This window comes from Lepidochelys kempii, chromosome 2 (assembly GCF_965140285.1).
Source record: "Lepidochelys kempii isolate rLepKem1 chromosome 2, rLepKem1.hap1, whole genome shotgun sequence".
NCBI lineage: Eukaryota > Metazoa > Chordata > Testudines > Cheloniidae > Lepidochelys > Lepidochelys kempii.
In genome coordinates this window covers 237,950,115-237,963,433 of record NC_136381.1, presented here as the reverse complement: position 1 = coordinate 237,963,433, position 13,319 = coordinate 237,950,115, and the positions used below count along the sequence as shown (strand labels likewise).

At 40.1% G+C, this 13,319-nt stretch overlaps 1 protein-coding gene across 1 annotated transcript in view; it reads left to right on the top strand.

Annotated features, from left to right (window-relative positions):
* The first annotated feature begins 207 nt into the window (after nucleotides 1–207).
* Nucleotides 208–13,319, top strand: part of MKX (mohawk homeobox) — a 58,054-nt gene continuing 44,942 nt past the window's right edge. The window contains exons 1-4 of the mRNA XM_073329577.1: nucleotides 208–296; nucleotides 709–1,000; nucleotides 3,740–3,899; nucleotides 12,488–12,641. Of these exons, the coding sequence (XP_073185678.1) occupies nucleotides 819–1,000; nucleotides 3,740–3,899; nucleotides 12,488–12,641 (496 nt within the window). The 5' untranslated portion in view covers nucleotides 208–296; nucleotides 709–818. The remainder of the gene's footprint in view (nucleotides 297–708; nucleotides 1,001–3,739; nucleotides 3,900–12,487; nucleotides 12,642–13,319) is intronic.

The following is a 13,319-nucleotide window of genomic DNA, read 5'->3' as shown; positions in this document are numbered from 1 at the left end:
CTGTCCCCCGGGCTGCGCTTGCGTTTTGAGGATCTCGGGTCCTGTCTGGACGGAGTGCCCCACAATCCAGCCTTTGTGAGCTCCAGATAGCGGGGCACACCGCCGAGCTCCCAAGAGATGACTTTGTGGCTCCGGAGCTTAGTTAGCAACGAGCCCTGCGCTGTAGATCTCCCTCGCGAGTAACCTCTGTATAAAAGCGAGCCTTCAGGCTTTACGGGAATTAAAACAATGTTTTAATTCTCTGTGTTTTGAATCTAATTCCCCTGTAAGGTATTTACCATCCTGAGTTTACAGAGGTGATTCTTTTTATTGCTTTGGGGGGAGAGGGAGCGGAGAGGGGAAGCTCCAGGCTGTTGCGACACCCTGGGGAGCCCCGCGGCTGGCGACGGCTTTTAGATAACCCTGGCTCTGGGGGAGATTTGAGAGCAGGAGAAGAGATGATGGGGCAGGAATTCCAGTGAGAATCAGGGACATAGAACGGAGCTGTGCACACACCCACCACACACACTGGCTCTCACACACAAAGAGCAGCTTCACAACCTGGGCAACAATTCAGACTGGACATGGAGCTCTGTAGTGAACCGTGTGCAGCAAAAGCAGCGGCAGAAAGCTCCTTCCCTGCCAAGTTCGCCTTGATGTTTCTCGTGTTTAAATAATTACTGTGATATGACTGATTTCCTCGAGTAACCCGATGCTTCTTCTTTCCAGCACAAACCGAGTCATCTGGACATCCAAGCGGCAAGTTTCCCACTTACCAGAGTCTGCTGCAACTGAAGAACCAGGCAGATTGCAGCCGACCACCAGCCCTCCCCCCCACCATGAACACCGTAGTCTTTAACAAATTCAACAGCCAAGTGCTTTTTGAGGAAAACGCCAAAGAAAGGGAAAGTAACAGCCGGCCTTACCTGGGGGTCATTGACAGCCCACAGCACCCCGAAGTCCACATCCCCGACAGCCCTTCAATTAAAGACAACCTCAGTCTTCGGAACAGGCGGACAGGGTATGGCCCTCATTCTGATCACTGTAATTTGTGTTACTCTTGCAGCGCTACATAACAACAGAACCTAGCGAAGCAAGCGCGGTGTGTGTTGAATCTAGCGGTGTCAAACGATTGTTTGACTGGTGATTGTGAATATGTTTTTTAATCCTTAATCTCTTGAGATTCCAATTCCACAGCCATGGATAGTGGAAATTCCTGTAGCAGATAATGCAGTGTCAATCTTGTTTTACTGGAATGTGTGAAAGAGTGTACTTCTGTTTTGGATTACTTATCTCCTGCTTTTTAAAAATACAAATACAAAAAGGGGTAAAATAAGTCTTTATACTGTTTGTTTTAAAATATTAACTCAATAACAACAATTAACAATTGTTAACAACAATTAACGCAATAACAGACCAGCAAGAAGGAAAGCCCTCTATAAATGATCCTTTCCATGGCATTATATCAAATCAGCCAGATAGGGCAGCTATAAAACACGAGCTCTAGGAAGTGATATCTTGAGATCTTTTTAGCAAATGGAGCCTTAAGAAAGTCTAACCGTGTAAATCAAACTGTCTACAAATTTGTTTTTGCTTCAAGTTTACAAGCTGAGCTAAAGAAAATGAACTTTATGTTTTGTTACAATGTTTGCAAGAGGATTTTAAAATAATCACGCTTTCATTAAAGCCCTTCAAAGACCGGGAATATTGGTATTAGACACAGAGCTGTGCTAAAAATCCACCTGGCGATAAAACATCAGATGTTTAATGTTTGTTCTGGAACAGGTGAAAAGGGAGGTGGTGTGGGAGGAGGGGAAATAATAAGTTTTGTTAGTTTAAAAGTCTAATAAAATATACTTTGTAGTGTTGTTGTGATAAATCTTTGGTTAAATTTAGAAATTAAGGATTAAGGCATTAAAAGAGATAAGGAAAACGAAAAATGCTGAAGAGCTTTATTGCTGAATTTCCACCTTAAAGATTGCATCAGCTCATACTTTTAACTGCAGTGCTGGTTGGTAGGGCAGAGATTATGTTTCATCAAAATGTTATTACCAGCCGACTCAGACATAGATTTAAATAAAGTATTTTAAAAGACCGGGAAACAGGCGAAAGAATCCGGAAAATATGGGAGAAAGCTGGCGAGGCCGGACAGCGACACCTACCGACAAAGTCTGGAACTACAACACCAAAATCACATTTCTTCCTGCTCCCTGTAGCAGCCGCTAACGATGTAGCAGGCATTTCATTGGGAACATACCCTGGACTATTTTTAATCCGATTGTATTTTTGTTCTTCTGCGTTTGGTTTATGGTTTCTGCTCTTTATTTCCTTAAGCATTTTAAATCTTTTAAACTAGAGTTTCACGTTTTCCTCTTTTAGTTGTTTTCAAATCCGAGATTTTTGCCTGCAAATTTGGGAAATGACACGTGTGTTTTCAAGACGATGATTGTCTGACCTCTTGATTTAACAAGGGTTTGTGCACCAATGAACCAGGACCTGCTTAACATCTTAAAGTTGTAGCGCGAATGGATTGTCTATCACTGGCAAATTAACTCAGTTAGATTAGCCAGATTTTTAAGTGTACATTCCCAAAGTGTTGTACAGAAGAACATATTTCTAGTGGCGATACAAAAGATGTAAACTAGGCAGGGAAGGGGTGCTGCAATATTTTCAAACGCTAAATGTGCTCAAGACAGAGGCTTCCTTAGATCTCGCAAACCTGCTGAAAAGGCCGATTACAAACCTACCAAAAATATTTGCAGATGCCGAATACCATACACCTCCTGATAACGGACGCTAATTTTGTACCAGACACGTCGTTGATTCACGTTACTCAGCAATCTAATACTTCAGCGCGGGTATATGTAGCCCTTTGCCACCGCCTTTCTTTTATGTTCTAGGAGGACACTGGGTTTTTATGGCAGGCATTAAATATTTTTCTATTGCAATCTCTGTTTTGTCTGTTTTACATTCCTCCCTCCCCTCTTCAGTGTCCCAAGGTCAGCCTTCTGCTTGTGCTTCTCACTGAAACGCTTCCACAATTTTCCTGCTTCGTCGTGGAAATCTAAGGAGTTTGTTTCTTCGGACAAACATTCACACTGCAATATGGAGAGCACAGTAGTGGGTGTAGTAGAATGCAATTTGTATTTTCTTGTGGGCAATTGGCCCCATGTCTTAATCCACAGACACGGAGGCTGCTGAACACAGTACTCTTTGGGTGTCAACATAAGTATTGTTACGTAGTGTTGTCATCATTCTTTGGGATTAATTTCACTCATGCTAGAAAACCATGATGAAGTGGAATGGGGTTTTTCGCTTGTTTGTTTTGCCAGAATGTGCTGTAGGACCTTTGCTGCAAACATATGGCACGCACGTGCAGTGGTGTGCATGGGTCCCCGTGTGTTGCACCCCCACAAAGCATACGTACTCTACCTGTACAGTATGTTAAGGTTCACACACGAAGAAGACACCGCGCGGGGGTGGGTTTATAGATTGTGTAGCTGCACCCGCCCCTGCCGCTAGTTGTACTGCACAGTGCGGCGTGTGCACACACACGTGTCTAGAGCTACAGCTCGCGTGGTGTAGTGGTGCGGTGGGATACGCACGTGTGCACACAGCGCGTGCTCCGCTCTCAGGCAGTGAACTCCGGCTCCGGGGCCCCTGGGCCGCAGCCATCGCTGTGGAGCCGGGCGCAGGGAGGGAGGCTGCAGAGGGCGCCCCGCGAGTTACTAACCGGCCGGGCCGCTCTCTCCCCGTGCAGGGCCCGGCAGAGCGGCGGGAAGGTGCGGCACAAGCGGCAGGCGCTGCAGGACATGGCCCGGCCGCTCAAGCAGTGGCTGTACAAGCACCGCGACAACCCCTACCCCACCAAGACCGAGAAGATCCTGCTGGCCCTCGGCTCCCAGATGACCCTGGTGCAGGTAACCCCGCGCCTCCCGCCCCGCGCACTGTCGGCGGAAGCAGCCAACATCAGGGACCGGCGGCATCCCTCCGCTGGCTTTGCGCAGCCGCCGGGCGCCAGCCTCCCTCGGGTGACACTGTCCGTGGGGTGTAAGTGTAGGGCCACGTATTCCGGTGCTGACAGGGAGCTGAAGTCCTGACTCCGGCTGGGTGTGACCCTCTCCTTAGTATTCGGACAGTATCCGAAATATTTGACACACAGGCAGCAGGCACCCACAAAACCCTCACCAGGAGACGGTTAAGGAGGCGTGACTAAATACTCTAGTTCGGGTGCGGTTTATATTGGCCGATTTGAAAACGCGAAGTGGCCACCTAATTGAAGACCCCGTTGTAAGGTGCACACACGCGGCACACGCACGGGGGCGGGGTTCAGCTTGCACGTGCCACCGCAGCTTGGCGTTCCGTGGATGTTGTGCACTGAACAAACGGTCACATGCGCGTAACACCTTTTGAAACAGAATGCCCATAGCATGGACTCGCTCTCTCGAATGCTACGGGAATATATAATAAGAACCCCCCCCCCCTTCCTCACTATGCAACTAATTGGCTATCCCCTCTCTAACACCAGTGCTCACCTTAGTGACTGGACAAGTGTCTCTTGCAAAGTCCGTGGCTCAGCCCAGGCACACCTTGAAAGGTCTAGCTGGGGGCAGGAGAGGTCTCAGGAACAAAGAATGAGGCAAGGACTCCAAGCACTTGTTTAACTAATTCAGAACCAAACCATTAATATTTCCTCTCAAACAGGACTATTTCCCTACCACCCTTGCACTTTCTAACTTCATCCAGTCTGATGGTAGAACTGTTAAAACACAAGTTGCAAGAGATTCCTTTTTTTGTGAGAAAGGGGTATACTTTTTAAATCATCTCATTAATGAAAGCAATTTTGCTTAGTCTTTAAAAAATCATCTTAAGGCAGCGACTAAGCATGGAAGATTTTAGCACAAAAGACAAATGTTTCAGAAAGTGATGAGTAGCTGTTCATTTCCCATATGAAAATGGGATAGAATGGAAAGAGCTATCCAGTCCTAACTACAGAGATCACTACTACTACGTATTACACCCGTTACACACAAAGGGTACCTGCATCTAATGATTCTGACTTTCCCATTTTCACAAGACTGTATATACAAATTATCTTTATAAGATCTCGATAGATATGGAAGCCTATCTGGTTTTACTTACCTGGGCAAAACTCCTACTGAAATTCGTGAAGGTTGTGTCAAGAGAAAGGAGTATAGGATTGGTTTCCAAGGATTTGTAAATCTTACTTCCTTATATTTTCTTTTTTCATCTGGCACCATCTGTTAGATGATGGCATTACATGGTATCAGCTGTGGGGTGGTGCTATCTCAGGCTCTGATCCTGCAAAGACTTATACACTATGAATGATTTTCTTGACTGTAGTAAGACTATTCATCATGGTGCATAAAGATAAGCAGGTGTGTATGTCTCTGTAGGGTCAGGACCTCAGTACTCCACTGTGTGCCACTTAGCAGATTATATCCATGTAGAAAATATCATCAAATATTAGAAAAGTAGGAAGGAGATAGGAATCCAATATTAGTTTGCATGTTCCCTCAAAGAAGACTGTACTATGAACTGTACTTGGAAGAGAGTACCTCTTTAGTATGTGTGTGAACTGAATGCACTAGTGAATGCAACATAGCTTTGACCAAAATAATATTTACATCCTGGAAAATGCCATTTATAACTGGAAGATATAGTTGAAACAACTTATCTGAATTTTTAAAAATAGATATGAAAGGATCACTCTGACTTTTTAAATGTCATTACATAGCACTATCTATAACTTACAACAGCTTGATATGACTATTATTGGTCTGCACCTTTAGAACATTTCTGTATTTTTACATGAGACTTAAAATATTTTCAGAATACATGTGTGGAGAAAATATTTCACATAGCTGGTATATTAGAGAAGTTTGTCTGTTTTTCTTTAGAAGTGCCACAGATTAACTGTATAAAGCAAACTGTACTGGATTGCTATTATTTAATATTTACATAATAGTAGCAATCACAAGCCCTAATCAGGCTCTGGCTTCTTGTGATAGATGCTGTACAAACATGGAGTGAGACATGGCCCCTGTTCCACAGAATTTATATTCTAAGTAGGATGCAGAGTAAAAGAATAATATAGAGCTAAATTAATCCCTGGCCATTGACTTCACCAGAGTTACACTGGGGTTGAATTTGGCCTAGGCATTTTATGTGAAAATCACATTTTAAAGAATCATGTAAATCAGTTATTATCTTAATTTACAGAAGCACAAGATCAAAGAGAAACTCCATCTGTTTTTCCCATAATTCAGGTGTAGTATTCTTTTAATCCAGAAGTACCATAGCATCTGTATGAGAGATAAATATAAATGTCTGGCTTCCACAGTAATTCCTGCGCCTGGAAGAATAAAACAACAGTATCCCATATATGCTTTTCAAATGCCAAAAAAGAACAAGACTGGAATCCAGATCAAAATAGTTGAACCCTGAGAATTAAACACGCAGAACCAGGTTGTGATCTCAGACACACTGGTGTAAATCTGAAATAACTCCACTGAAGTCAGTGGGGTTACTTTGAATTGAGAGAGGCATAACAAAGGGCAGATTCTGGGCCATATTTTTGTATCTGTTTGAAAATTTTGTTTCTCATTCCAAGAGTTGCATATTCCAGATATATCAAACAGGGTGTTGTATAAGTGCCCTTCTAATCTAGTAATCCAAATGCCAAGACATGTAGAAGAACCATGAACCATTATGTAATGTTTTCTCCTGACTGCATTCCTTCAAATTTTCTAAACAGTCTTACATTTCATCTTAGCTTTTTTCCAGTTCATCAATTCAGTTTCTCAGAGCTTTACAGCATCCTTTGTTATCACCTAGAATATCAGCCTGCGTTCACAGTAGTTATGTTCTCACTAACTAGTCTTTCAAGCTTATTATCTACTGAAGCTGTTTCACCTTCAGTTGCAGACAGGCTTAGTTCACACCCTGCATTGACAATCCTATGGGAGGCCAAACAATACTTTGAAAACCCTTGAGTTTCCACCAACAGTGTATCCAGGGAACCATCCAATTGGTTTTATTGGTGGTATTGTTTTCCTGAATGATTACCTTGTAACAACCCTGCAGAGATTCCAAGAATGATAAATAATTCTCATACATTTAGATGCATCTGCACTGAAGTCCAGCTCCTCTATGCTATGTTCTGGACTCCAGAATAGTTACAGGTGGAATTGTGCTGCCAATGTCTCCTTGCCTGCACCTGTCTGCTCCCACACATGGTGTTTGCAAGCATGGAGAATAAACCTGTATGAACTTACTACTTAACTTTACAGAATCAGCATTCATTCCTGCATATATTTTCTCTACAATTGGCTGGCAAATGATGCTGAATACAGTAGAGTGACTGTCCCCAGGCTTTGCCCAGTCTACATCTCGCCCACTCTCTCCAAATATGCAAACCTCCAAAATGCAGGATTTGCACAATAGGGCTTCTGCAGGATCATATGAAGCAGGGGAGGGTTATTATTAGAGTAATATCTTTCTAGCCAGATTTTGGGCCATTTTCGAGTGTCCTGATATTTTAATTCCCTCCACTGCCTCCCAGGTTTTTTTTAATTAATTTCCATCATTTTAGTAATTGTTTGTCTGTTGATGCTGTGAAACTAAAAGGAGGTTTGTTCTATTTCCTGGCCCCTAGAAATTTAGAAAATAAAGGCAGACTTGTATGAAGAGCTAGGGTTTGGAAGGTATTACGAAGCTCCTTTATTTCTAATCACTAATATAAACACATTGGGCAAAATTCTGTGCTGATTTATACCTAAACAACCCCAGTAAAGTCAATAGGATTGCATTGGGTGTAAGTTACTGCAGCATTTGGCGAGCAGTTCAAAACATTATACTCCCAAAATTGCGAAGGCAGAAGACCTGAAAGCAATGTACTTCTAAAAGCTGTCTTACAATTTACCCCACAGATTAGACTCCAGTTTGGAATCCAGCAATTTGTTCTGTTAATTTGCCATGAATATGTTATGTTTTCATTTGCACTATTACCACAGCATTTGATTTATTTTAGTTTAAATTTTAGTTTAAATATTCTTGTGAAATAAAAAAGAAAAATGACTGCATATTCTTTCCAAAAGGAAATATGAATGGCTTTATTGTTTAATAAGAAATTGTTTGCCATAGCAAGATTAATATACTGGTCATGTGCTGCTGTGGATTTAATAATATTACCGTTTACACAAGCATATCTATGACATAATTTATTTGGGCAAAAGGGATCATTTGGCTATTATCCCTCTTCTAAATCCTTGGCTCTTCTTGAGTAGAAAAGCATAATAAATCAGAATAATTTTTTCAGCGGTAAAGCCAAAGGGTCAGTATTTCTTGGGTGCCTGCATAAATACTTTTGACCATTCTGGGGAATTTCTAGAAGACTGACAAACATATTTATGGTAAATCCACCTGTTTTTTCTTGTTTACACATAAGGCTCTTGTTTTAATACTATGACGATTATTATTATTATTATGCATAAATAGGGAGTAACCATACTTAATCATTGGTTGGATTCTAACACAAATTTCTTCTCACAGTGCCCTGTAAGCAAGTCATTATTTTTTTTTTGTTTGCTAAGTTTCCTCATGTACACAGAGTAATATAATTCATAACCATCTTAATGGGTGTTTGGGTGTTGTTAGTTTAGGGTACTTTCTTTTATAAATAAATCCTAACTAATAGTGGTAATGACGTGTGCAGACAGATTAATAGATTATAAACTCAGAAGGAACCACTGTGATTACCTAGCTTGATCTCCTGTATAACATAGGCCTTAGGATAACAGACTTGTTGGGACACTTGACATGCAACATTTGAATGAACACATACAGATATACGATGAATTCCTGCCCTAGTTAAAGTTAGTGGCAAAACTCTCTTTGACTTTAACAGGGCCAGGATTTCATCCACAGTATTTTAGGAACTGTTAGGTGGATAGGCCTAATCTTCATTCAGCATTAGTGAACAGTCTTGTAGTTCCGTTCAGAATCTGTGTATAAAGTCATCTAAGGGGGAGTCAGTAGCTGGAGTGTATTTCTGAGGCAGGATCTGTAATACTATACATTTGGGAAAAGTCTCTTTTGTAAATGCTGAATTAAGATTATTTCTTAATAGTTGAATATTATTATTTCACCCTCTCATACCGGAAGGCTTAAAATATGAATATACTGTTCATTCATATTAATATGAAAAATGTTTAAAGTTGGCATGGAAAGAACATATCCACAGTGTTTGCTGTCAGGTTTTCAACAAATTGATAGGGTAAATCACTTTAGTTAAATATAATTGCATTTATGCAAGAGTCACACCATTTCTGTACGTGGCACTCTAATAGCACCATGGTAATCTGTGCAGGCCTGACTTGATAACAATATGTTTCTCATGGGATGCTGAGAAAATGGTCAGTTTTCTTAGGCATTGCACAAACTGTTAAAATATTCAACTGGACCCCAAATCAATCAGTCTCTATTATTGCACATATGAATCTAGAATTATACTAAATCCTGTGAAAGTCAGGTGACCAACATTTCATCTGAACAGTTTGGAATGAGTTTGTTAACTGCATTAGAAGGTGGATGGATTCCAATACATCCCTTCTGGTTTACTATAATGATTGCTGTGTCAGTATGATGAATGTAAACAAGCAGCCTTGGAGCAGAACAAACATTACTTAGTCTTCTCTGCCAACTACAGTTTTGGTCTCCTAACCCAACACAGCAAACAACAGGGTTTGTAAAGCAATGAATGTGGCATTAGAGTGCTGATCCAGAGCTCACACTAGTTGCTGCGGAGCCCTGTTTAATGTAAAATAGGATTTAAGTAAAATCAAAGTGACAGGCTTAACGAGTCTCTTCTAAGTTCCAGGTAGAAAGCGGGACGAAAATTTTAGTTGTAATTAAGCAGGTAGTGTTTATTTTCCCAATAATCACCCTTAAATGGATTAGTGATCAAAATAATTAGCTAACTACTTATGTGCTGTTTATATACTTTACTGCAATAGCTGGATTATAAAACTAGGCCAAATCCATCTTTGAGATCCACACTGCAGCTTTCTGATAATAGGCTGCTATCTGTTGTGTTGCCTGATCTGTTGATTAGTTATTGACTAGGTTATTAATTTAGAATCCCCAATTAGTGCTCTGAAATTTGGTAGGTTCTTGTCCCAAGATCAGGCTCAGTATTATCAGAATTGCTGCTTTGGGAGCCCCATGGGCCATGGCAGGGACAACAACATTCCCAGTCAGGGAAGACTTTCTATGACTATAAAAGTTTTATTATTAGAATAATTAGTCCAATAAGTAAACCAATCCTAACAAATAAAGTCATATAATATGTATAATGTTGTCAAGATGGCTCGCACCATCTCAGGTATATACTTGGGGAGAGCTCTAGAAGTTGAGACATATTTTATTCTGAGACTGGCATGCCGATGAAGAACTCCAGTGGGTATACCTGAGACGAGATGTTTTATAGCCCTTGATGGTCCTCATGTATATGTATGCATAGCTCTTCCCTCCTTTACTATATCTTAACTTATTCCCCCTCATAATATTGGGGTGCCCTTATCCTATAGGTGAATATATTAATTAAGCAATGCTTATAAACATATACATCAATTGGATTACTGTGGTTATCTGCAGCTGAGCATCTGATAATGTTCCCTCCAAAAGTACTCTAATCTGATACAAACTGCTTTCTTGTGGTCACTTACCAGCAGTTCGAAACACTCGTGACTATTACAAAACAATAAACAAAGTCTTATGGCATCTTGTGATTTAAGGTCATTGTTAGTTTACTTTCTTATGCTAACTTATTGAGTAATTACTCCTATCGGGTTGTAAGACCTTATACTTATGCTAACTGCTTAAGCTATTGTTATAGGTCTAGGCCTGTAGGTCTCTAGCATTTCTGCTATCCATTCCTTAAGCCTTTATCTTATGATTACTGATACAATTACTACATGGCTACATAATGACAGGTTTCAGAGTAGCAGCCGTGTTAGTCTGTATTCGCAAAAAGAAAGGAATACTTGTGGCACCTTAGAGACTAACACATTTATTTGAGCATAAGCTTTCATGAGCTACAGCTCACTTCATCGGATGTAGCTCACGAAAGCTTATGCTCAAATAAATGTGTTAGTCTCTAAGTGCCACAAGTCCTCATTTTCTTTTTACATGGCTACAGGTGATTGAACATGCATTAGCTGGCTTTGCAAGGTAATAGGCCATGGTATCGTGCTGAAATCAGTGTGAATCACCTCTTCTACAGCTCTCTGTGTTAGGACTCTCACAGCACAAACATAGGGGAGGGCCTTGTGGACAATCCAGAGATCCCTCACATTCTGCTTTTCAAGTCATGCGGCTTTGCATCCTTTCTGAAGAGAGCCAATCAAAATACAATTAACCCTGGCAGAAGTAACCTGCACTCTAAAGTCCTTCTACATGATTAGTTTCTATTGAGATTTCCAAATTTATAGAATGTAGGCGGCTTGAATCTCTTTACTTACACCAGTGTAGCTCACTGATATCAATCAAGTTTCTCCAGTTTTACACTCATTTAAGTGAAAGTGGAATCAAAGTCAGCATTTCCCCAAATACTGCAAACATTACTATTCAAAGTCACTGTAAACACATGGGATCGTGTTTGGAATGTTTGCACAATGTAGGTGACTTGTCAGAGTCTATGGCATGTGTAACATGCTTCTTCACTTCATTAACACACAAAGTACTACACAATATTGCAACCCTCTCTTTTTTAGTCTCACTTCTTGGAGCCAGTGTATATCAGAAGGCACAACACATGTGTTAAATAATTTTTGTCCATTTTGTCATATCTAACTATTCGAAAAATATTGTTTTGGATAATTATCTATAGATCAATGTCTAGGTTTCTACAGTGACTCTAAACATGGTATGTTCCCTACATGCTGCTCCCTTTACCTTCTTGTCATCCATCATAATGTGCCAGCATAGCAAATGGCAGAATTTAGTCATTTATGTCAACATATTGAAAAGGGTTTATATTTTACTCTTTTATTATACACATACTTTATAGTCTAAGAATAGATGTTGCAATGTCAACTGGTAGATGATCTAACATTACTTTAATTTAAAAAACTAATAGTATATTGGAGTTCCTTTAAAAATTTCAGTATATTATCTTTTTTCAAAGATGCTGAAGTTAATATAAAAGGGACTTTATGGAAGAGTTGAATTAAAACTGACTATTATTAATAACAAGTGCTTGCTAATGCTTCAGAAAGAGTATTTGTCAACTGAAGGCCTGATCCTTCACTCCTGTCTCAGGCAAAATTCTCCATTCTCATTAATTGAGTTTAACACACACTCGGGCCTTGATACATATGAATACATTTCAGTCATTTTCACAAAGCATACATGAAACTTGTAAAACAATTAGCAGATCAGATTTGTAATTTTTTTGAGGAAAACCATTGCATTTGTTTTTATGTAGGTATCAAACTGGTTTGCCAATGCAAGACGTCGCCTAAAGAATACAGTCCGGCAACCAGATCTCAGCTGGGCTTTACGAATAAAGTTGTACAACAAATATGTTCAAGGAAATGCTGAAAGACTTAGTGTAAGCAGTGATGATTCGTGTTCTGAAGGTTTGTTGATATTTTTATGTTAACTTTGTTCCATGTTTCTATGTGAAACTAGAAAATATCAGTTTCTTCAGAAAGGGTTCTGATCTTTCACAAAAAGCTTTCAGTGCCATAGGCTTTATTTTTCATGAGCAGTATGCCAAATTCTGTTTGGAGCTGTACACAAGTAACTCCACTATAGTTAATAGGATTACATAGTTTAACTGGGGGGGAGAATCTGGCCATACATTAGGTTTGTTTGTCCTTGCTGTATGTTATTATTAGACAAAATAATGCTTAGTTCTTTGGGTATTAAATAACAGACCTACTCCTTTAGGTACAGCAAAACACTTAAAAATGAGCTTTAAGGACATGGTTAGTCTAATTGTAATCAAAGGGCCGTAATGTTCCTGTGTTTATGTGATATTATATGCTGGTAGGGCCAAATCACTTGGTCACTTTATTAACAAAAGTAGTCTGATTAACTACAGTTGAACTTCTCACATAGTAAGGTCAGCAGGATTTGGTTTGTAGTGTGATCATAGAAGAAAAAGCAGTCCTTGGAAAATTCCTTCACATTTCCTCTCCTCAGCAAAATGAAAGTGCAGTGCTGTGAAAAATTTTTATATGGCACTCTACTTTTGTTTTCTGAATGTTGATAGTAATCATACATTTAAATAATTTTCCAATAATTTTGTTACA